The following is a 21,447-nucleotide window of genomic DNA, read 5'->3' on the forward strand; positions in this document are numbered from 1 at the left end:
TTTTTTTTTTCTCCTTTTTTTTTTTTTCTTCGATTCCATGTGTGCCCCTGATTCCACAGCAATAAAGGTAAGTGTATATATATATATATATATATATATATATACCATTTAAATAGCTTAATAACTGTAATTTTTGGTCTACACACACAACATAAAAAAAAAAAAAAAAAAAAAAAAAAAAAAAAAAAAAAAAAAAAAAAAAAAAGAAATTAACGTAGACGTACGTAAACTTTTGGATAGACACCTAATGGCGGGATCAGGGGATAGTTCTTCAAGCAACGCTGTGCAATTAGTATGCACACAGCGGGGTTGGAAAACTTACCGCGTGCGTGGACAGATGTTTGAGGTGGAAGACCGATACACTCTCACCTCTGTCGCGGGGTCTGGAGCCTATGGTGTGGTGTGTGCCGCAATCGACAACACTACATTTCGGGATGTGGCTATCAAACGAGTCGGTGGTCTTTTTGATGATTTAACCGATGGTCGTCGAATTTGGCGAGAGATAGTCATTCACCGTATTTTGAGAAAGAGTGGATGTCGTAATATGTTGAACCTTTTACGAGTGGTTCCACCTAGAGATGGTGTTGCAGATTTTCGTGATTTATACATAGTTACAGATCTTTATAATACTGATCTGCATGTAGTTATTCAACGTACACGAAATACATCCATAGATTCTCTAAAACGAGTTATGGTATCGGTTATTCGATGTGTGTCGGATATGCACAGACTAGGAATTATTCATAGAGATCTAAAACCAAGCAATATATTATTAGGTGGGGAATCTGATAATTATAATGCCGTGGTGTGTGATTTTGGTCTCGCACGGGCAGGTATATCCGAAATGAATGAACCACTTGATCTCACGGATTATGTTGTGACTCGCTGGTATCGTCCACCGGAACTTTTAATGATGTGTCGATACAGTTTTCCCGTTGATCTTTGGGCGATTGGTTGTATTATCGCTGAATATGTTATAGGGCGTCCCTTATTCGGAGGCCGTGATTACGTTCACCAAATGCAATTGGTATTATCTAGCGTTCCTGTAACAGGAACAGAATTTATAGAGAGTAATGGGAATGCATTGTCCTTTGTGAATGAGAATGTGAAGAAATATAAAAATACAAGACCGCTTGAACAGGAGCTTAAAGCATTACCTCCTGATGGTCTTGATCTGGTAAACAAACTTCTCGTGTTTGAACCAGCGAAACGATTAACGGCACAAGAGGCACTAGAACACCCATTCTTTGCTTCTGTTGGGGGTCCAGGTATACAAAACTGTAAACCAATTCCAAAAATGGATCTTTCCTTTGATCTACATGCAGAGATATCAGAGGCTCAACTGCGTCGATTTATGTGGGCAGAGGTAGCATATTATCAGCAGAAGGGAGATTTGGAAGAGAATTAAGAACAATACCCCCCACATATATTATATACATATTATATTATATATATATATATATATATACCTGACAAAAAAGAAGGGCTAATCATGTGCCACTCTGTCTGTGTATACACACGGACAGACAAAATAAGGAAGACAATGTCAATTGGTCTTCGAATTGTACTCTTTACTACTATTATTGTTACTCCCTCCACTACCTGAAAAAAAAAAAAAAAAAGAATTCTCTTTCCCCCTCCTTGAGCATATAGTTATTTTCACGATTCACTTTTTTTCTTTTTTTTTCTTTCTTACATTTTTTTTGTCTCCCTTTTCTCACGTTACCGATTTAGTTGGGTTTGCTGATGGTGTTGGAGAGTTAACACACTGCTGTATTTGTTGTGCTCTTTCTTTTGGGCCTTTTGTTTTCTTTTTGTGTTTTCTCTTTTCCTTTGTTGGTTTTATTCTTTTTTTTTTTTTTTGTTCCTCTTTGATGTGTGAAAGAGAAAGGAGGGAAAAGAAAAAAGAAATAATCAATAGAGGAGAGGAATAGGAGGCAAAAATAATAATCTGCGAGAAGAAGGGGAAAGAGAAGATTACCTCAAATAATATTTCAGCCGATGCTGATATGAAATATTGCGATTCTTTTTTTGCACCATGTGGTGTTTCTTTTTTTTTTTTTTCTTTGTTTTTGGTGTGTTGTGGGAAACTAGCGTGTTGAGAAACGAAAATGTGTATTTCCCTTATCTCTTTTCACTTATAAATAAATATATATATATATATATATATATATATAAACTTTCTGTGATTTGATTGTTGTTGTTCTTGTTGATCTTTATTATTATTATTATTATTATTATTATTATTATTATTGTTATTATTATTATATTCCTCCTTACTTTTGGTTGTTGTAGTTGTTGTAGAACAGATGTTGTTATTATCATTATCGCATCTGTTATTCTGATTTGGTAACTATTCCAATTTTTCTTTTTTTTTGTGTACTCTAATTGATTCGGCGCGAACAAGTTTGAAAAAAAAAAAAAAAAGACATATAAAGCAACACTTACAAAGAAAAGGATCAAAAAAACACATTCTATTTTCCTTACTATTTTTTCTCTCTCTCTCTTCATAATTGAAGGAGGATTGTTCATAAAAGGAAAGGAAAAAAAAAATTATATATAAATATATCTATAGTTAGGAATTATAGTATTTGATTCTCCCACCATAATGTTCTACTATCTCATTCTCTTTATTTTATTCGAGTGGAAGTTTGGTTTATTACGTGCAGTGCTCATTACGATTCAGCACACAGTGGAACGCTACACCGCTCCAAAGATTGTGGTACCACTTCCACAGATAAAGTTTGATTTTAAACCCGCAAATGAAACTCTAAGTCCACATTCAGGACCTGCAGGTACCATTCAATGTTATGATAAGGGAATAAACGCCCCTATTGGTCTTGTAAATGTTACAACTCCTGAAGATGTTCGTGCAACTGTTGCTCGTGCACGAGTAGCACAGAAAACATGGGCAAAAACATCTTTTTCACTGAGACGAAAATTACTTTTCAGTCTTATGGATTACATATTAGAGCATCAATCATTTATTTGTAAAACTGCATGTGTGGAATGTGGAAAGACTATGATGGATGGATCATTGGGTGAAATGCTCACAACACTGGAAAAACTTCGCTGGACAGCTTCTCAAGGAGAAGATTTATTGGCAGAAGAAGTACGTGATGTGGGTCTCATGACAATTCATAAACGGGCTTCTGTAAAATATGTTCCTTTTGGTGTAATTGGTGCTATTGTATCATGGAATTATCCATTTCATAATATTTATGGTCCAATGATATCAGCTCTTTTTGCAGGTAATGCCTTTGTAGGTAAAGTTTCTGAATATTCTTCTTTCTATGCCTCTTATTATCAATCAATAGTCCGAGAAGGATTAAAACAACTCGGACAATCTCAAGATCTTGTTACTTTTGTTACTGGTTTTGCAGAAACAGGAGAAGCTCTTGTAAGTTCAGTGGATAAGTTAACTTTTATTGGATCTCCTGGTGTTGGTAAAATTATTATGCGCAACGCTGCTGCAACTCTTACTCCAGTTGTATTGGAACTTGGTGGAAAAGATCCTGCCGTAATATGTGATGATGCCGATTTGGAGCAAGTAGTACCAATTGTTATGCGTGGAACTTATCAAAATTGTGGACAGAATTGTGTTGGTTTGGAAAGAGTTCTGGTTCAAGAATCTATTCATGATCATATTGTAGAAAAATTAAAAAGCTTGGTATGTAATTTAACGCAAGGTCCAGCATCTCAAGGTTTATATGATATGGGAGCTATGACAATGGGAGAAGCATCTGCTAAAAAGATTCAAAGTATTATTGATGAATCTGTTCGTGCTGGTGCTACTCTTGTTTGTGGTGGAAAAGTAAATCATAACTTTTTTCCTCCTACAATTCTTATTAACGTTACTCCAACAATGCCAATTGCCAAGGAAGAAGTATTTGGTCCTGTACTTATTGTAATGAAGTTTAAAACTGACGAAGAGGCGGTGGATATGGTAAATGCTTGTGATTATGGTCTTGGATCCAGTGTTTTCTCTAGGGATATCACACGAGCCAGACGAATTGCAGATCAACTAAAGACAGGTATGACAAATATAAATGACTTTGGTATTAACTATCTTTGTCAATCTTTACCATTTGGTGGTGTAAAAATAAGTGGATTTGATCGCTTTGCAGGAAGAGAAGGTTTACGTGGGAATTGTGTCGCACGCGCCTCGACGGTGGATCGCATTCCCGGTGTTAAAACAACCATACCACCTGTTCTGCAGTATCCAATTACAGAAGCGGCATTCTCTTTTATGGAGTGTCTGTCAGTAGTTATTTATGGACGGCTGCTGCCGGCAATGACCAGTGTAATGAAACTTATCTCTATTCTCTCAGCATTCTCAGCGTCAGAAACAAAAGGAAAGAAAGAAAGGAAGGCAAAATAAAATCTTTTAAAAATCATTGGGTAGTCATGGTATACATAATTTTATCAAAGAAGAAAAAAAAAGAAACACATACTCTCTAGTGGAGATACGCAATAGTAGTACTAGTAATAGTAGTGATTTTTTTTTTTGTCTTTCTTTTTTATTATTGTTGTTGTCATTATTATGTTTATTCCATAAAATAAATGGAAAAAAAGGGTTTATGCAAAAAAAAAAAAATAAGGAAGAAAGAAAGAAAGAAAGAAAGGGAGAGGCTGTCACTATGAACGTTTTTAGAAGAAGTTATTCCATTTTATCATGTTGTCATCTCTTGTAAAGATTTTTATTCTTTATTTGTTTATTTCTGAACCTCGTTTGCTAGTTTATGTTTTTCTTTTTTTTTTTTTCTTTCTGCACCTTGTGGTATGCGTGTAATATTGGGTTCCATTTGACGTTATTAGTGCGGCACAGTGAGATGGTCATTTGTCCTGGTCTCTGTGGGGACCTTGCAGTGACGCCATTTCGTGTTTTTCTTGGCACGCTCCCTTCGCTGGCGGTGGAGGAGCGTTTCCTGCGGCAGCTGCAGCCGGTGTACGCGTGGTATGGGAGCCGGCGGCGGGTGAAGGAGCAGGCGAGTGAGTTCCTCGAGATCGACTTGGCCTCCTGCGACCTCGAGCTGCTGCTGCGCTACTCACACGTCTACTACGTCCGCCGGGAGCTGCACGCGGCGGCGGTGGAGCGGCAGTTCGGGCTGCTGGACGGCGGGCGGGCCGCAGTCGTGGCACCCCCGGCGCTTCTCGAGTGCCTCCGCGCCGGCAACGCGGCCGCCGCCCCCCGCCACCGCCACGAGGCCCAACGGCTGCGGGCTGTGAAGGCGGCAACAGGCGGGCCCGGACGCCGCGAATTGGACCCCGCCGCCCCGCTCGAACCGCACGATTACGCCTGCATGATGCGTCTCGCAGAGGAGGACGCCGCAGGAGGACCAGAGGCGGAAATGCAGGCACGTGCATTCCTCCCACGCGATCTCGTTGAGGCAAAGGCAAAAGATCTCACCCAAAGAATGATGGCAGCAGATGCCAGGAGCACTCTAGACAAAAAAGAGGCAAAACTATTTAACCGTATTATTCCAAATGATTATGTTAGGGTGGGATCTGTTGAGAAGATGCGTCCTTGTGATGTTACAGCTTACTTTCGATTTTATGGAGAACGTATAAGCAAGGTTAACACAGAAAATTACTTCAAACGGGCACTTTGGGGTCATATTTACCGTAAATTTGCTACTCATCCTTCATTTTTAAAAGATATCTCTATGTATTGGGCAAGACATACTGGATTAGACCCTAACTCTCTTGAAACTACTATGCCTCAAGAATTGGCAGTCTCTGTTTGTAAACAACAAAATCTATTTCCTGCTACTAAATTTCGTTCACAATATTTATATACTTCTCCTGAATTGGCGCGTCAGTCATGGAGAAGTGATGTAGTGATCCCACTTTTGCGTTTATTTCCATTGATGGGTGCCCGAGCTGCGGAAGATTTAGCCGCCTCTGTTCTCGTAGATTCTTTTTGGGCAGACTTGTCATTAGGTGAAGAGGATAATCTTCTTAAGGATACACTCATTCGTACTGTACGTCATTTTGTGGACGAGGTAGGAAATATGTATGAAGTTAACACAGATGCCGTACTTAAACGAGTTGAAGAGGGATACAAGATAGCTGTGCCTAACTTAACCTCAGAGGAACTACATGTAGAAAATGCGGAAGGTGATGATAAGAAGAAGGTAGTAGAGGATGCAGCAGCTTAGCAGCAAAAGTAATTGAGAGAGGTTTGTATTACAATTTTATTGTTATTGCTGCTATTATTATTATTATTATTATTATTATTATTATTTAGTTGTTGTTGTTGTTGTTTAGAACATATGGTTTTTATACATTACGAGAAGAGGGCGAAACGGAAAGAAAAAGAAAGAAAGGTATGGGACATAAACATTATTCTAAAGAATGATTAATCATGACCTACCTTTGAGTGTGAAGAAAAAGAAAGAAAGAAAGAAAGAGGGAGAGAGGAAACAAACAAACAAAAAAAAAAGATGAGTAACAATAAAAGGAAAGAGATGGAACTGATAAAACTTGTATTGTTTCTGTGGTTTGGATATATTATTCCATCTTGTACAATTTTTCTTTTTTCTTTTCTTTTTAATCTTTTTTTTTTTTTTGATAAGAGTATATGGGAAAAGGAGGACTTGCGCGGCTGCTAGCCACGGAAGTTTTGGGAGGGGATATTAATGCCTGTTGTGGTGTACTACGCCGAATACTCAGTGAGACAGTAGATGAAGGTGTTATTCATCATTTACAAGATGCTGGACAAGGTCTTGTAAGTGATGTTATTACATTAGGTAAAGTCTGTTTGGCAGATAATGCATCTCTTGTGCGTCCTACGTCTGTGGCAGTTTTATGTAACGCTTCTCAGCGCCTTGGCGATTGGCAGAGTGCGCTTTATTTTTCTGAATCACTACGAAGTCCTCCGTCTCCTGCCTTTATTTCATCCCTACTCTCACCTGGAAACTGTAATTCCATTCTTGATTACTGTACAAAAAAGAGTTGGACTTTGGATGTGCCGCATGCCACACAAATACTAGCGGGGAAATATGGAAGTTGGCTCTCTGCCTTAGCTGTAGCCGAAACTATGGAACGCCATTATCAAATGGGAGAATGGTATTCCTTAGGAGTGTTGATTCCTCATCTTTCTGCTAGTGGGGAATGGGAAAGAGCAATAGAACTGTTCACTACTGGAATAGCACGAGGGTCTTTAGTAGATCCAGTGTTTGTGGGGTCTCTTGTTCAACGAACAGCGCAGTTGAAACAGTGGCAAACATGTCTTTATATGCTTGGGGTAATTACTAAAACGAAGGAAGAAGCAAATTTTTGCCCCTCAGATTTGAATTTTTTTAAGGATGTTATGTCAGTCTCACAGGATTGGAAAGCATCTCTTTCGGTGTTTAATATTGCTGTTGGTATAGGGGTTAAACCTGATAAATCTATGGTAAGTCTTTTGTTAGGACAATGTGAAGAAGCTAATGCGTGGTTAATGGCGACTAAAGTATATGATACAGCCCTAGCAGAAGGTTTTGTTTCTAGCATAGCTGGAGATTCATATCAAAAACTTATTCGATCTTTTCATGCGGTTAAACAATGGGAAAAAGCATTATCAGCACTTTCATGGATGACAAAAGCAGATGAAGCATCTGCAACAACTGGGATGAGTGAACTTTTAGAATTATGCGAACAGTCAGGTCAGTGGGAGGCGGCAGTTCGGATTGGTAATATCCTTCTTGAAACGCATACATACTTGCCTGTACGTACGAATCTTTCATTTTTATTTGCCTGTGCTAAGGGAGGTAGATGGGAGATTGCAATACGAGCTCTGCAAGAATCCTTTGCAGATGCAAATCAAAGACCACATCCTCTTTCTGTTTGTGCAGCCTTACAAGCCTGTGTTGCCGCTAATCGATGGAAAGAAACCGTACAGTTACTCGAGCGAACACGTGGGGAGGAGCCAAGAGTGGTCCTCCCACCATTGGCACACCGTCTGGCAGTAAAGGCCTGCGTGGGTGCGGGTCGATGGAAGGAGGCCATCGCGGTACTTGACGAAATGACGGCGTGTGGACTACCAAAGGATAATCACAGTCAACGGCTTGGTGTGTGGGCCGCCGCACTCTCTGGAAACTGGCAGCTCTCGCTGGAGCACCTGCGACATCTTCCGTTGACTCAACGAACACCACAAGACCGCCTCGTCGTGCGCAGTGCTACTCGGAATCTTGGTGTAACAGCAAGAGCCATCGCACTGAAGTATCTTCAACAACAATCTACCTAAAATCCGGAGGGTTTTTAGAGGTGCTCAAAGGACAAGAAAAGAAAAAAAAGACAAGAATAAAGAAGAGAACTATAGTTGTTGATTTGCTTTCTTCTAGAGTGGAAGAACGTCAACGTTAAGAAACTATCTCTTTATCTCTCTGCTTTTTTTTTCTCCCTTTCTTGTTATTTTTTTTTCCCCCTTTGAATTACATCTCTTTGAGGTGCTCCTTACCACTGCTCACATAATACGAATCGGTATTGTTTTATTTGTTGTTGTTGTTGTTCATACCCTTGTATACATATATACATATACGTACATATATATATGATAAATATCATCTATAGATATTACATTAAACTTTCTGGAAGATGTATATATTCTGATGAATTCTTATGTATTTATTTATTTATTTATTTCTTGTTACTTCTCCCTAATTCTATATAGGTATATATACACATACATAATTGCAAATATAAATATATTAGATATTAAAAAAAAAAAAAAAACGGCAAATTTGTGAACCACTATAAAACAAGAAGAAGGAGAAACAAAGAGGCGAAAAAAAAAAAAAAAACAAAGGATATCAGAGGAAACTATCGCTATAATTTTCACAGAAGATGAGCCAGAAATCAGCATCTGTCAAGGAAGCCATGAAGAGCAGCAATAAACCTGTTGATGGTGATGGAAAAATATATGCTGAGGTACCAAAGCTTAAAACGGCACCTGGTTTATTATCAACCATTGGTGTAAGCGGAGTGTTGGGTGCGGCAGTGGGAGTGGCATCACGTCGACTCACATCGGACGCACTTTACGGAGCTGGTCTCGCAGTTATTGGGCTGCAGAGTTTAAGCTACATGGGATATATTCAGATCAACTGGAAAAGAGTTGAGCAAGATATTACGAATGTAGTGGATCAGAACGGTGATGGCAAAATTGATCAGAAAGATTTGAATATAATCCTGAAACGCTTCATTAAGTTTGCCGGAAGCGGTTTAAGTGATATTGCTGCATTCACAGCGGGATTCTTTTTGGGGGCCAAATTTATTGTATGAGTAAATAATCTTTGCTTTACTGTATTTCATTGAGTAAAAAAATATAGTTTTTAGGTATTTGTGTTCTCCTTTGACTAGTCTGAAAATGGATTCTCCGTTTTTTTTTTTTTTTTTTTTTTTTTTTTTTGTTCTTATGTGGGTAAAATTGAGGGAATGAAGGAGAAAAAGAAAAGAATATTTTTTTCTCATGCTTTTTGCTGCTTAGTCATGGTGTCATCACTCAAATTCGATTTGCGGACTCCCGTTCTTTTTCATTGATTTTTTTTTTTGTTTGTTATTGTTTTTCTGGTTTTAATTAAACTTCTCTCTCTTTTTTTTTTTTTCTTTCTTTTCTCTCTCTATCTTTCTCTTTCTGATGTTATATGATTTCACATTACTGTTGTTGAAGAGGGTTTTTATTTTATTTCATTTCATTCTTGTCATTTATGTTTGGTGTACTCACTTCACTGGTGCAGACAGCCACAGAGCAGGCGAAGAAACTCACAGATGAGGGATTGGAGTTTGTAAAGCAGACGGGAGTACTGGATCTTGAAGAGGGATATAATGATGAAGAAAAGAGTACTGGACTTGATAATAAGGAAGTTACTGAAACAACGCAGGAAACTTCATCTGAAGTAAAGAGTGAAGAAAAAGAGAAAACGAAAGAAAAAGAACGAAAAAAACAAGATGAAACATGTTGTGTTACAAAACAACTTCTTACTATACCACCATCTGAATGGGAATCACCAGTAGAAGAATGGCAAATGATAGCGGAATCTGTTTTAATGGAGGAGAATACCTGTATTATTCCTCCTAGTAGAATAATTGAGAATAAAGAAATCGCATCAAAGATTTGTAAATGTTTAAAGATAAATTCAATTGCTAATCTTCCAACCCCTGCGGAAGTAGATGCTTGTAAACCATCAAAGGAGGTAGTGGAATGGATATTATCTTCTTCAGAAAAAATGGAGTTTCGATCATCATTGGTTCCTCGTCTTGTTGGAGATGAAGATTATTGGGTAAATCTCTCATGGCGATTTCACCTTTATCACATGTGTCGTAACACGGATCAGTTATTAGATTTAGTTGAAATTGTATCAACTGAACCGGATCCAGTTGACAAAACAGGGACTCAGCGTAAGAAGAACATTGGTGTACCAAACAATACAGAGTATTGGAAAAAATTGCGAGATGAGGTACAGTCCAAGAGAGCCTTAAAGCATTGGATACAAGAACAGGTTAATAATGTCAATCATGAAATTGAACTCGCATGTGGGAACCTTCAGTTACTGTCGAAACTTATTAAAAAACGTGAAACTACGGATTTGGGAAATTCTGTTTGTGAAAGTTGCAAATATCACAAGACAAAACTAAGTCGTTTAATGGGAGATTTAGCGGCAGAACAGGAAAAACTTAATGATAGTGAACTTTCTGTAGAGCATGGCTCTCTCTTTTCTCGACTTGTTGAAACGAATGAGATGTTGCGTATAAAGATTGAAGCATACACGGATCTTTGCAGTGGAAATCTTTCAGAGGGGTGGGAACATCTCTCTGATGAGGGAAATGTAGAAGTAGCAACTAAAAATGACATGGATGAGGAAAAAGAAACCGATGGTGATGTAGTCTTTGAAGCAGCGCTACCGTGGGAAGATGAAGAAGAAAAAAATGCTAATTCCTCTTAAAATAAAAAAAAATTTTTTTTTGTTTTTCTTTTTTTTTTTTATTGTCTTTTTCGAATTTTTTAAATGCAAAAGAGAATAAAAAAAGGGATAGAAAGAGAGGGAGGATTTTTTTTTTTTTCTTTTTCGGAAAGTTGAAATTACGCTTGTTTTTATTAGTGTTAGTTTTTGATTTGAGTTTTGCTATACAAATTGATCGTGCAATGTGAATTTGTTTCTGGTACTCTTTCTACTCATGTACACTATGGATTAATGGATTATTGTTTTTATTGTTTTTATAATCTTTCTTTTTTATTTTATTATTTATTTATTCTTTTTTTGTCGTGTGTGTATCCTTTAATAGTTTAAATTCCTTTCCGTTATAAGGGTTGAATACGATAAAAGGGCAAGTGTATTATTTCACCTGAAGTACTAGGAGAGGGTGGTGATGACTGTAGTGTTTCCACTTCTGCGGGCGTTGGGAAAAGTGCCTCAACTCACTGAAGTGAAACCCAATGCGGCGGTGGCGGCACGTTCTCTTCTGTTTGGATCCACCAACAAAGTGCCTTTTTTGCATGAAAGTGAGAACCCCACGGCGAGTTTTCAGTGCAGTTACTCTGTTGGTGAAGAATTTTCTATTCCAATGTCATTTATAGGATCATGTGCTGAATATGGAGAAGAGACTGTATTAGTTCATATTCCTGGTCTTCCTGGGGCTTTTCCCGTTTCTATGGGGGAATTACGCCGACACAGGGATTTTTTTCACCTCGATCACAAAAAGGAAAGAGTAGCTTCAGAGGAATCTTCTAATCTGAGTCTTTTTTGCGCTACGGAGGCGGTGAAAAAAGGTATGGGAGAACAAAAGGTATTGGATCATTTACTTTCCGTAACACGAAGACGGTTAGTGTCTTTACGTGGAGCAGAGACATTATTAAAAATTGGTAATCGCATTAATGAAGAAGCACTTCAACTCTCATTTCCATATCATTGTGGGGCTAATCATGCCTCTAAGCGGTATTTAGATATTACACCAGAGGTTTGTACATTATTTGGTAGTCATATAAAACATGGAACAAAGATGCTTTGTCGTTATGGTGTTGCAGTTATGATTGGTGTTGCCTTAGATGAAAGTTTTGGTTGTCCTGTACCTTTTTGGAATCCTTCTGGGGCTCCTGCTGCTTGTTTAGCGCCTATGTTTAATGGATGTCAAACTATTCCTGTAGGTGATGTTAAATTAGAATACAATGGTCCAACTACAAATTCAGTTCTTCTTACTGCTGAGGATCCTGTACGATATTTAAATCCTACCCTTGATGGAAAGTATGATGTAACCACATGGTTAAATGAAGGATTATTTGGAGTTAAAGTAGGACAAGTAGTTAATGATGACTGCGTTGTTCATGGTGTTTGTTATAATGAAAAACATTCTGAATTTGAACTACACATTCGAGATTTATCAACTGGTGAAATAAGACAATCTAATAAGTGTTGGTTAAATTAAATTTTGAAATTGCAATACCTTGCGTTTTGGATTTTTTTTTCTTTTTCTTTACCCTCATATATATACTTGGGTCCTCTACAGACGTGGATATGACTTTACCTTTGTTGGAATCATTCTCCAATTGGTTTGCTTCCTCTTTCTCTCACCTTTCCCCACCAAATACCTTTTATTATTATTATCATTATTATTTTTATCAGTGTTCTAATTCTTATTATTATTTTTTTTCTCTGAAATTTGTTTCTCTTTTGACAGTTTCCTTTTTTCCTTCTTTCCTTTTTTTTTTTTTTTCTTTATTATTGTTTCTTTCTGTTTTTAAATTTATTTCTTTATTTTGTAGCAAAGGAACAAAAAAAAAAAAAAAAAATGGAGCCGTCTCCAGTTTCCGTAGAGAGATGGGAATCTAATACTCGCTCCAGCTCCTCCGTTTCCGTTCCTCAGACCGGTACGGGTTTCACTCATATTAAACGAGCCTTCTTTGGCGATTTGGCAGAAGTACGCCGTGTAGATGCAAGCGAGTTAACGGGGCGACGACATTCTGTTTCGCGAAGTCAAAGTCATGAGATGCCATCACCAAAGATTCAAATTCCATCTAGTGATGATATCAGCGAGAGGGATCCTATTCGATGCACATTAGAGAAGGTCGTGTTACCACAGAAATATGAAAAGGAGTATGAAATAGAGGAGGAGGAAGAAGAGGAAATATTGGTGATGCCAAGTACCGAATCACAGAGACGAATTGTGCGTTTCTATAGTGGAGTGGCTGCTAGTGCACTTGGTGGTGCTGTTCTTGCTGGATTTGTTAAACAAAGTTTAGGATCCCTTATCCGTTTTATGGGGAGTGGGGTGGTAATGATACAGTTATTAAGTGTTCTCGGTTACGCTGATGTTCGCTGGCGAAAACTGTTATCTGATGTATGGGTATTGGGAAGGCGAACACCAGAAATTCATGTTGTCCATTCAGTGTTTAGCAAAGTTAGAGAATCTGCTGTTTTAAAGATGGCCTTTGTAGGTGGGGTTCTAGGTGGATTATTTCTACCTTAACCTTTACTGCATATATACATATAAAAATATATATATATATATATATCTGTATATACATATCTCTATGTGTACGTGTATCCACTTATTATTTGTATTCTTATTATTATTACTATTATTGTTATTGTTTTCTAGATGTTTTTTTTTTTTTTTCTTTTCATGTGACGATCTCCTTAACATTAACAGCAACATTATTTAGGAGAATAATGTCCATTTATGATTATATGTTGTATACAATTTTTATTGTTAACTAAAACTGCTCTATTGTGACTATTAATGGGAAGTGATAGTAATAATGATGATGGGTTAATTTATGTATATGATATTTTTATTTCCCTTTTTTTTTACGCTTTTTCATTTCTCCTTTTTCTCACAAAGCCAAACTTACACAAGGGGTGTGTATAGTTGTATAACTTCCATATATACACACACACACACAAACATTGACGTATATCTAATAATAACGAACAAAAAAAAATACCAAGAAGAAGTATATATTTGTTGATATTATTATTCATTAAAAAAAAAAAGTATTAGTTCTATTATTATCGACCTCACCTGTTTGTTTGTATTACTTCAATCTCTGCTGTTTAAATGGCGTTTGTATTCTACCGCAGTTTAGGCGACGGCTGGCGTGTGGGCGTTGCGGATTCACTCGAAGGTTCCATCATTCGTGTTCGCGATGGTGCCACTGAAATAACTGTGGCTGCCGACGATATCTACATTCCACACAACACACATGATAATAACAAGGAGAATCAACAGAAAGAAGAAGAAAAAGAAAAAGAGGAATTATTATCATCATTGTTTTGTATGGATGAACACCCACTGCAGTTCCTGCGGCCGTGTGATGCTGCGCGGATGTCGCCGTCGCCACTCGTCGGACTTCCGCCGCTCGTCGAGTTGTTGCGCCGCCGCACCGCCAACGGCATTCACGCCACTTGCATTGGTGATAACTTCACACTTCTGCTCAGCGGCAATAATGATCTCAACACTACTCCAGATATTAATGGTTATAATAATAATAATAATAATAATAATAATAATAATAATAATAATAATAATAATAATAATAATAGAGTGGATACGGCACTGAAGGCTGTTCTTGCGTGGAAGGGATCGCGACAACGACAAGTGGTGGTTGCCTGCGGTCGTGCGAAACCAAACTTATGCAGTGATTTGGTTTTATCATGTTGTTCTCATCTTGAGTCCACACCTGCACAAATGAAAGTTATTAAAGCTGCAATGAATGTCATCTCCGCCTTTACATGTACGGTGGGACAACAACAAAAGTCTTATCTTCAAGTACATATCTCTGCAGATGGAAAAGAGAGCGAAGAAGCATTAAAAAGAGTTCAAATAGAGTGTGATCATCTTTTTACTTCAAGTATTGGGGATTCAAATAAAAATAATTTTAGGATATTTTCCTATATATTGTATGGATTCAGTGGTGAAGAAAAGGAACGTTTTTTTATAAATCGTAAGCAAAATGACTTTGTATGCCAATCAAGTATTCAAGATATCAATCTTATTTCACACTTACGAGAAGAGTATATTATTTTTACTAATGCTATGGAAGATCTTGGTATTTCATTCGCTTCTCAATTAGCACTTTACACTCGTATGGCAGCGATTGTACACCTTACTGAGATTGATTTCTACGATGATGGTTCTGCTTCCAATCTTCCAGCTATTAAGAATGTTGCACGTCTTTTCCAATTGGATTTTGATGAATGTTTGCGTATATTTACTTCTCGAGAAATTTGTACTGCCGCTGCTCGTTTATTATACCTTACTACTTTTACAATGTTGTTAAAACATGTAAATAGTGCGCTTAACTTTTATTCTGAGGAAAAACCAATCCCATCTTCTATTACAGTTCTCTCTATTCCACAGCTTCCTCCCGTTTCTTCTAACGATTTGGAAAATATTACTCTTGCTGCCGTGTACGAAGATATACAGCAAGCCTTTCTTCGCTCAAGTGATCGGGAAGTCATTCAATGGCAGCGAACGGGTCTTTGTATACCACCACAACTAGGACCTGTGCTGGACTCATTGGATAATTATAGTTTATTGAAAGTATTGTATGGACTCGGCGGTGTACTCTCTGTGGCACAATCCGCACGAAATACAGAAAAGATAAAAGTGGCACTCGCAGGATGCGCCAGACACACACGTGTAAAGTTTAATCCCAGTACTCTCATTCTCAGTATGGAACACTCTTTTGGGGTTCGACAGTATCAGTTTCCATCCAGTGTAGAAGAGATGACAAAACTGAAAACAATATATCATGCAGATTATGAACATGTTCGTACATTTCTTATGGAGAATGCAGATGTGGATACACAAGAGGCTTTACATCTTCTTGCACAAACAGATAGTAGTACCGCAGATCAGATTATTACACAAGAGATGCTACATTTAAAGCCTTTACTTGATGTATTACAAGATGAAAAAAATGTTTTTTGGTGGATAGGAGGTATTGATACTGGTGCACATTTTCGAGGTGATGATGTGGAAATGCAATTGAAAGAACTTCCAGTTTTATCTGCAATGGAATTACGTCGTCACTTACCTAACCGATATATTATATGTAATCCTACATTTATTGTTTCTACATTTAAACCCCTTTTACCACCAGAGAAGTTAATCAATACATCTATAAGTGAATTAGCTACTAGTATTTTGGATTATTCAGGTTTAAAATATTATGTAAAACGTGAAGGAGATTTCTTACTAGATGGTGCCTCACTTATGGATTTATATATAAAGTTAAAAGAAAAACTTGAACAACACGCTATTATTATTCAAGCTTTTGCTCGAATGAAATATTGTTCATATATGGTGAGGAGACGTGTATTGGCGTGGTCTGAGGCTGTACAGAATCTTGAAAAACAACGTAAGAGAATTGTGGATGAACATCATTTTCTCTCTCAGAAGGGTGGTTTATATCATACACAATTGAGAGAATTAATGGAAGAAGAAGATGCGGCTCGTTCTCTTATTAAAGAAACATGTTGGAGTGAACGAGGGGAAATGCAACTCACCTTTCAAGAAAGTGTAGAAGAAAATTTGCTAGACATGATGGTATCATCTATTCAGCGCCAAGATAGAAATATGCGTTCGACACTTCAAACCAATAAAACTGAAAAACTGAAAATGACGGAAGATTACATTCAACAACGATTAGAAAAACACCGTTCTCACTTAGACAGTATTATTGAACAAGAACTAAACAGTAGTAGAAGCCGAGCGCAATCTCAACATATTTCCAGAGTTCATGAAAATCTTCTGCGGAGTCAAGAGATAAGTGAAGAACGACGAGCACGACTGCAGGCCTCATTAATTCGCAAGCGTTCAAAAAGTGAAGGCTCTCGTGTGGAACGTGAACGACAGGCGCGGGAGAAGTCATTAGATCTCACGCGGCGTCAATATCGCAATCAAGCGGCCCGTGAACAAATTATGCAAACACGTGAAGACTATAATGAAATGCTTGCAGTGCAGGTGATGTTAAATGATATGGAGTCAAAAATGACACGACGTGTAAAGGATGAAATTGTTTCTTTTCGTCGTCAAGAGAATGAAAGACTTTTGCGAAAACTTCAAGAGGAGCGAAAAGAAAAAGAAGCTCTCATGATAAAAGCAGCAAAAGTAAATGAACGACGAGCAGTGCAGCGTGAAATCCAATTGCAACGTAAAAAAGAAATGGAAGAACGACAAAAAAGAATGGAGGCACAACGACAATTGGATATGCAACAACGACAACAACGGGCTATGGCTCGTTTGCAAACAGCAAAGAAACAACAACAAAAGAAATTAATGGGAACTCTACTTCGGGCAGAGTCCACTCTAACACACCCACGCTTATATGAACATCGCTCTGATCAGACATTATTAAGCACGAGTTCTCGTGATCGGCAACTTGGCGATTCCATTGTGCTCACGAATGGGAAAGAGACATATACACCGCTCTTGTCAGAGACTTCCCTGCGAGGACTGTTTGAGTACCACGCAACTAAACCCCGGGCAAAGTCACCGTATCCATATGCGACACCTAAACGGTAGATACAATAATAATAAGAGGAGGAAATACAAATATCTTTTTTTTTTTCTGTTTTTAGTAGTAGTTGTTCTGTTCGTTTTATTATTATCGTTCTGTTAAAGAGTGTCTCTATCGCTCTATCTCACTGTGTATTGTTGTTTTTTTTACTGTATCGAAGACTATTTTTTTAATTTATTTATCAGTTTTTTTTTGTTTCTTTTTCTACTTTCCTTTCTCACCGTTTACAGTTTTTCTCCTGATACGATATTCATGACTACTAATCTGAAGTAATGGCGTTTATTTTTATTTTATTTGTGTGTGTTCTGTTCCTCTCTTTAGTTTTTACTTCTCACTTGACTTCTCAGCCTACCTGCATTGAGTGAAATAGAATTATTATTATTATTATTATTATTATTATTATTATTATTATTATTATTATTATTATTATTATTATTATTATTATTATTACTGCTCTCGTGAATTTCCCCTACCTTGTCTTTTTTGCACACTGAAATAATAAACGTAAGTAGGATAAATTTGCATACGCACATCTATATATATAGATATATATAAAAAAGAACGTCTCACAGAGAAGGAAAATAAGTGAAAAAACAAACAAAGATCTTCTTTGAATAAAAAAGAAATAATACAATCTTGAGCATTCAAATAATATAAAAAAAGAAAGAAAAAAAAAAGAAAATGCCCAACTTGTGCGTGTCTGCTACCTTCAACCCACCCGTTATCTCTATTCTCGGCTCGGCGCTGCGCGAGGAGACGGTGAAGCGCATGGAACAGCGCATCCCAAGTGTGATGTCCACCTCCGCAAGTCCGTCGCGCGAGCCCAGCAAGTTTGTATTTTACACAAATCCCGATCACTGGCGCATGGAAGTAAGTCAACACTTCTGCGATGATCTACACAAGTCAGCAGTGTTCCTCGTGATCATTGAGTCTCTTGAATCTGAGGGATGGAATCTGCGTACAACTAACACGGTTCGTGACCCTGAATCTAACAGGGATACAACCAAGCTGTTCTTTGCACGAAAGGCATAAATGAAGAAGAGATTTTGTGTATCTTGCAATGAGATATGTATGTATGTAAGCTTGTTTACAAGCCTTCTGGCTCTTTTTTTTTTTCTGTGTTTTATTTTTATTTTTATATAAATATAAATATTATGGGATGTATAAAGATCACACAGAAGATACTCGATGGACAATATTGCATATTGTATTGCATTAAGGCAATGAAATAGACTCCATGTTGTACTGATATTTGATATTTCTTTTTTGTTTGTTTGAACGTTGACTTGTTTACTCTCTTATTATATTGTTTTTTTTTTTTTACTTATTTCTTTTTCTTCTCTTACTACACTCACACAAACACATGCTCCTAAAAAAAAAAATATATAAATAAAACAGAAAGAGAGTTGTTGTTTTTTTTTCTCTTTTTTATCGTGGAAGTATACAACGGTGTGAAACTCAACAATACAAAGAGAAGTAGATACTTCTATTGATATTTATTTATTTATATTTATAAATAAATATCTGTTTGGGTCGTTTTTTTTTTTTCCTATAGCTAATAGCAAACAAAAAGAAGAAAGAAAAGAAAAGAAAGAAAAAAAAAAGAAGAATAAAATGGTAAGAGCCTCTACTGTAAAGAGACCTTTATGGTCCTATCTTGTCCCTTTAACGTACACCAGCCGTGTGCACCGCCTTGCCTATCATGCCCCCAAACTTATGTTCGGCGTTGCGGCGACGGCTATTCTCATGCGGCAGTCGTATTATCGCAGTTCCCTCGCAGACGAGGACGAAAAGACATTTGATCGCATCGACCGCCGCGCGTACGTCGCACTTCCCGATGGACGCATGGCGCTGGTGTATCCCATCATTGATACGCAGATGACACCAACACGTGTGGTCTTGTCATTCCTCGATGCCATCAATCCTTTGCCGTAAATCTTCTTTTTTTTTTCTTTTCTTTTCTTTTCTTTTCTTTTGTTGTTCTTGTGGTAGTGGTTCTTGCTACTTGATGTTGTTATCCAATGCAACTATGTAGAAGAGTATGGAAAGAGAAGAGAAGAGGGGAAAAAGAGGAAAAAAAAAATAAGGAGAAATGGGTGGGATGGGAAGTAAAGGGGCGTTAGGTAGCAGTAGTTTTGAAGAAGATTGGTGGAATGAAGTTGTCATTGTAATTATTATCACATTTGCATTGTGGTATTTTTCAGTGTTTTGTAACTGTGTCTTTGACGTTCACTTGCAAATGATTCAAGACTACAGATACACTCACGCCAAATATTAGCAAAACAGAAAAGAAAAAAAAAAAAAGAAACAAGATGAAAGCAAAATTTGCTTTTATTTTTATTTTTGCAACATACACGAAAGAAAAAAAAAGAAAAAAGAATGTTTATTTTTTGGTACTGTGTCAAATGGTCAGAAAAAATGTATATTTCTTTGTTATTTCTCAGTGAATCTCTACTAGTCTCTCTTTTTTCTTCTATTTGTCTCTCTTATGTCTTTTCCTTCACCTAAACGTGTTGCTGCGGTTTGTTTGCTGTTTTTTTTTTTTTTTTTAATGTAAACAGGTACACTCACAGAGGAGCACACACGTATTCTACAGGATTTATCAGAATCTCACTATTTTGTACGGTAGTTTATTTTTATTTTTCTTTTCTATAGATGTCTCATTGCCCACCTCCCTCACTAATTGAGAAGGTGAAGGATGAAATAGAAGGCTCATTCCCAATTCAAAGTGCATCGTCTCAAAGATCTGAAGAAGAAGTGTACCAAAATGTTCTTGCAGGTCCCATTATTAGTTTACGTTCAGTTGCAGTATTGTGTCGTCGCGGTACCCCAGAAAAATATCGTGCGGTTTTTTGGAAACTGTTGATGGGATTTCTACCCCCTGAAGTATCCCGATGGGAAAAATTGCAGGAGGCAAAGACAAAGGAGTATTGTGATATTGTTCATATTGTATGTGAACTTGATGAACAGGGAAAAGTTGTAGTGGGAGGAAGTAGTAGTAGAGCGGTGGATGTTGATATTCCCCGCACAATACCATCTATGCACTTCTTTAACGCCCATGAAGATCAATCAAATGTACCAAGTATTCAAATGGTGTTCTCATCAACGCAGGAGAGTCTACGACGTATCATACATACCCTCGCTGGTGTTAACAGAGGTCTTGGATATGTACAAGGTATGAATGAGTTGGTTGGTCATCTTTTATATGCGTTTTCTGGTGGAAGGCGTGAAGCTGTATGTGATAGTGTAGAGAGTGAAGTTTTCTTTTGTTTTCAGACTATGCTTACATATCTTGGTGATGACTTTTGTCGTAGTTTAGATTTTGATCAAGATACTGGGGTAATGTGTACTATTCACCATTTTGAAAGACTTTTTCAATTTATTGATCCCATACTTTGGGAACATTTGGAGTCACATCAGGTAAAATCTGAATTTTACGCTTTTCGTTGGATTACACTTCTCTTCACACAAGAATTTAACGTACCGGATGTTTTTCGTGTATGGGATTTTCTCTTTTCTTTTGGAGAAGAATTGCGTAGTATCGTTTTATACGTTGCTGTTGCAATGTTACATTATCAACGTCATGAATTATTACAGATGAATATTTTATCTGAATTTCTTCCCTTATTACAGTTGTACCCACCATGTGATGTTAACGAGTTTCTCAAGATAGCTATGAAGTGGATTGAAAGATTTGGCTTTCAATTAGTAAAACAATTGAAAGTGTCAACTCCAGAAGATGTTGTTCTGCTGCAGCGTCAACATGGAATAATAATAGCAAATGAGGTATCATGGAGTGGTAGTTTACGGGGTTTAATGAGCTCCATGCGTGGACTTACAAAGTATCTTAAAAAAGAATAATAGTCTGTAGTTGTAGTTGTCGTTGTTATTGTCATTTTTTTCTTTTTTTCTTTTTACCTTTTTTTCTTTCTTTCTTTTTTTTTTTT

The 21,447-nt window shown here is 37.2% G+C and overlaps 12 protein-coding genes across 12 annotated transcripts; all 12 read left to right on the plus strand.

Moving 5' to 3' along the window:
- Window positions 1-247: 247 nt before the first annotated feature.
- On the plus strand, window positions 248-1,408 carry TM35_000071980 (putative mitogen-activated protein kinase 5, putative,protein kinase; the record flags this gene model as incomplete). The annotated part of the gene is made up of 1 exon (XM_029023644.1): window positions 248-1,408. One exon carries the CDS (start codon window positions 248-250, stop codon window positions 1,406-1,408), a length of 1,161 nt encoding a protein of 386 aa, XP_028884840.1.
- Window positions 1,409-2,608: 1,200 nt separating this feature from the next.
- On the plus strand, window positions 2,609-4,381 carry TM35_000071990 (aldehyde dehydrogenase; the record flags this gene model as incomplete). Its single annotated transcript, XM_029023645.1, has 1 exon — window positions 2,609-4,381. One exon carries the CDS (start codon window positions 2,609-2,611, stop codon window positions 4,379-4,381), a length of 1,773 nt encoding a protein of 590 aa, XP_028884841.1.
- A 451-nt stretch (window positions 4,382-4,832) lies between these two features.
- On the plus strand, window positions 4,833-6,161 carry TM35_000072000 (uncharacterized protein; the record flags this gene model as incomplete). The annotated part of the gene is made up of 1 exon (XM_029023646.1): window positions 4,833-6,161. One exon carries the CDS (start codon window positions 4,833-4,835, stop codon window positions 6,159-6,161), a length of 1,329 nt encoding a protein of 442 aa, XP_028884842.1.
- Window positions 6,162-6,583: 422 nt separating this feature from the next.
- On the plus strand, window positions 6,584-8,230 carry TM35_000072010 (putative mitochondrial protein; the record flags this gene model as incomplete). The annotated part of the gene is made up of 1 exon (XM_029023647.1): window positions 6,584-8,230. One exon carries the CDS (start codon window positions 6,584-6,586, stop codon window positions 8,228-8,230), a length of 1,647 nt encoding a protein of 548 aa, XP_028884843.1.
- A 599-nt stretch (window positions 8,231-8,829) lies between these two features.
- Window positions 8,830-9,264, plus strand: TM35_000072020 (uncharacterized protein; the record flags this gene model as incomplete). The annotated part of the gene is made up of 1 exon (XM_029023648.1): window positions 8,830-9,264. The coding sequence occupies one exon, from the start codon at window positions 8,830-8,832 to the stop codon at window positions 9,262-9,264; it is 435 nt and encodes a 144-aa protein (XP_028884844.1).
- A 425-nt stretch (window positions 9,265-9,689) lies between these two features.
- TM35_000072030 (uncharacterized protein) lies at window positions 9,690-10,925 on the plus strand (the record flags this gene model as incomplete). Its single annotated transcript, XM_029023649.1, has 1 exon — window positions 9,690-10,925. One exon carries the CDS (start codon window positions 9,690-9,692, stop codon window positions 10,923-10,925), a length of 1,236 nt encoding a protein of 411 aa, XP_028884845.1.
- Window positions 10,926-11,349: 424 nt separating this feature from the next.
- Window positions 11,350-12,402, plus strand: TM35_000072040 (uncharacterized protein; the record flags this gene model as incomplete). The annotated part of the gene is made up of 1 exon (XM_029023650.1): window positions 11,350-12,402. The coding sequence occupies one exon, from the start codon at window positions 11,350-11,352 to the stop codon at window positions 12,400-12,402; it is 1,053 nt and encodes a 350-aa protein (XP_028884846.1).
- A 363-nt stretch (window positions 12,403-12,765) lies between these two features.
- Window positions 12,766-13,443, plus strand: TM35_000072050 (uncharacterized protein; the record flags this gene model as incomplete). The annotated part of the gene is made up of 1 exon (XM_029023651.1): window positions 12,766-13,443. One exon carries the CDS (start codon window positions 12,766-12,768, stop codon window positions 13,441-13,443), a length of 678 nt encoding a protein of 225 aa, XP_028884847.1.
- Window positions 13,444-14,034: 591 nt separating this feature from the next.
- TM35_000072060 (uncharacterized protein) lies at window positions 14,035-17,505 on the plus strand (the record flags this gene model as incomplete). The annotated part of the gene is made up of 1 exon (XM_029023652.1): window positions 14,035-17,505. One exon carries the CDS (start codon window positions 14,035-14,037, stop codon window positions 17,503-17,505), a length of 3,471 nt encoding a protein of 1,156 aa, XP_028884848.1.
- Window positions 17,506-18,181: 676 nt separating this feature from the next.
- TM35_000072070 (uncharacterized protein) lies at window positions 18,182-18,532 on the plus strand (the record flags this gene model as incomplete). The annotated part of the gene is made up of 1 exon (XM_029023653.1): window positions 18,182-18,532. One exon carries the CDS (start codon window positions 18,182-18,184, stop codon window positions 18,530-18,532), a length of 351 nt encoding a protein of 116 aa, XP_028884849.1.
- A 582-nt stretch (window positions 18,533-19,114) lies between these two features.
- TM35_000072080 (succinate dehydrogenase cytochrome B subunit) lies at window positions 19,115-19,435 on the plus strand (the record flags this gene model as incomplete). Its single annotated transcript, XM_029023654.1, has 1 exon — window positions 19,115-19,435. The coding sequence occupies one exon, from the start codon at window positions 19,115-19,117 to the stop codon at window positions 19,433-19,435; it is 321 nt and encodes a 106-aa protein (XP_028884850.1).
- A 720-nt stretch (window positions 19,436-20,155) lies between these two features.
- On the plus strand, window positions 20,156-21,361 carry TM35_000072090 (putative GTPase activating protein of Rab-like GTPase; the record flags this gene model as incomplete). The annotated part of the gene is made up of 1 exon (XM_029023655.1): window positions 20,156-21,361. The coding sequence occupies one exon, from the start codon at window positions 20,156-20,158 to the stop codon at window positions 21,359-21,361; it is 1,206 nt and encodes a 401-aa protein (XP_028884851.1).
- Window positions 21,362-21,447: the final 86 nt, after the last annotated feature.

The sequence above is a fragment of the Trypanosoma theileri genome (assembly GCF_002087225.1).
Source record: "Trypanosoma theileri isolate Edinburgh chromosome Unknown TM35_Tth_7_V1, whole genome shotgun sequence".
NCBI classification, from domain to species: Eukaryota; Euglenozoa; class Kinetoplastea; order Trypanosomatida; family Trypanosomatidae; genus Trypanosoma; species Trypanosoma theileri.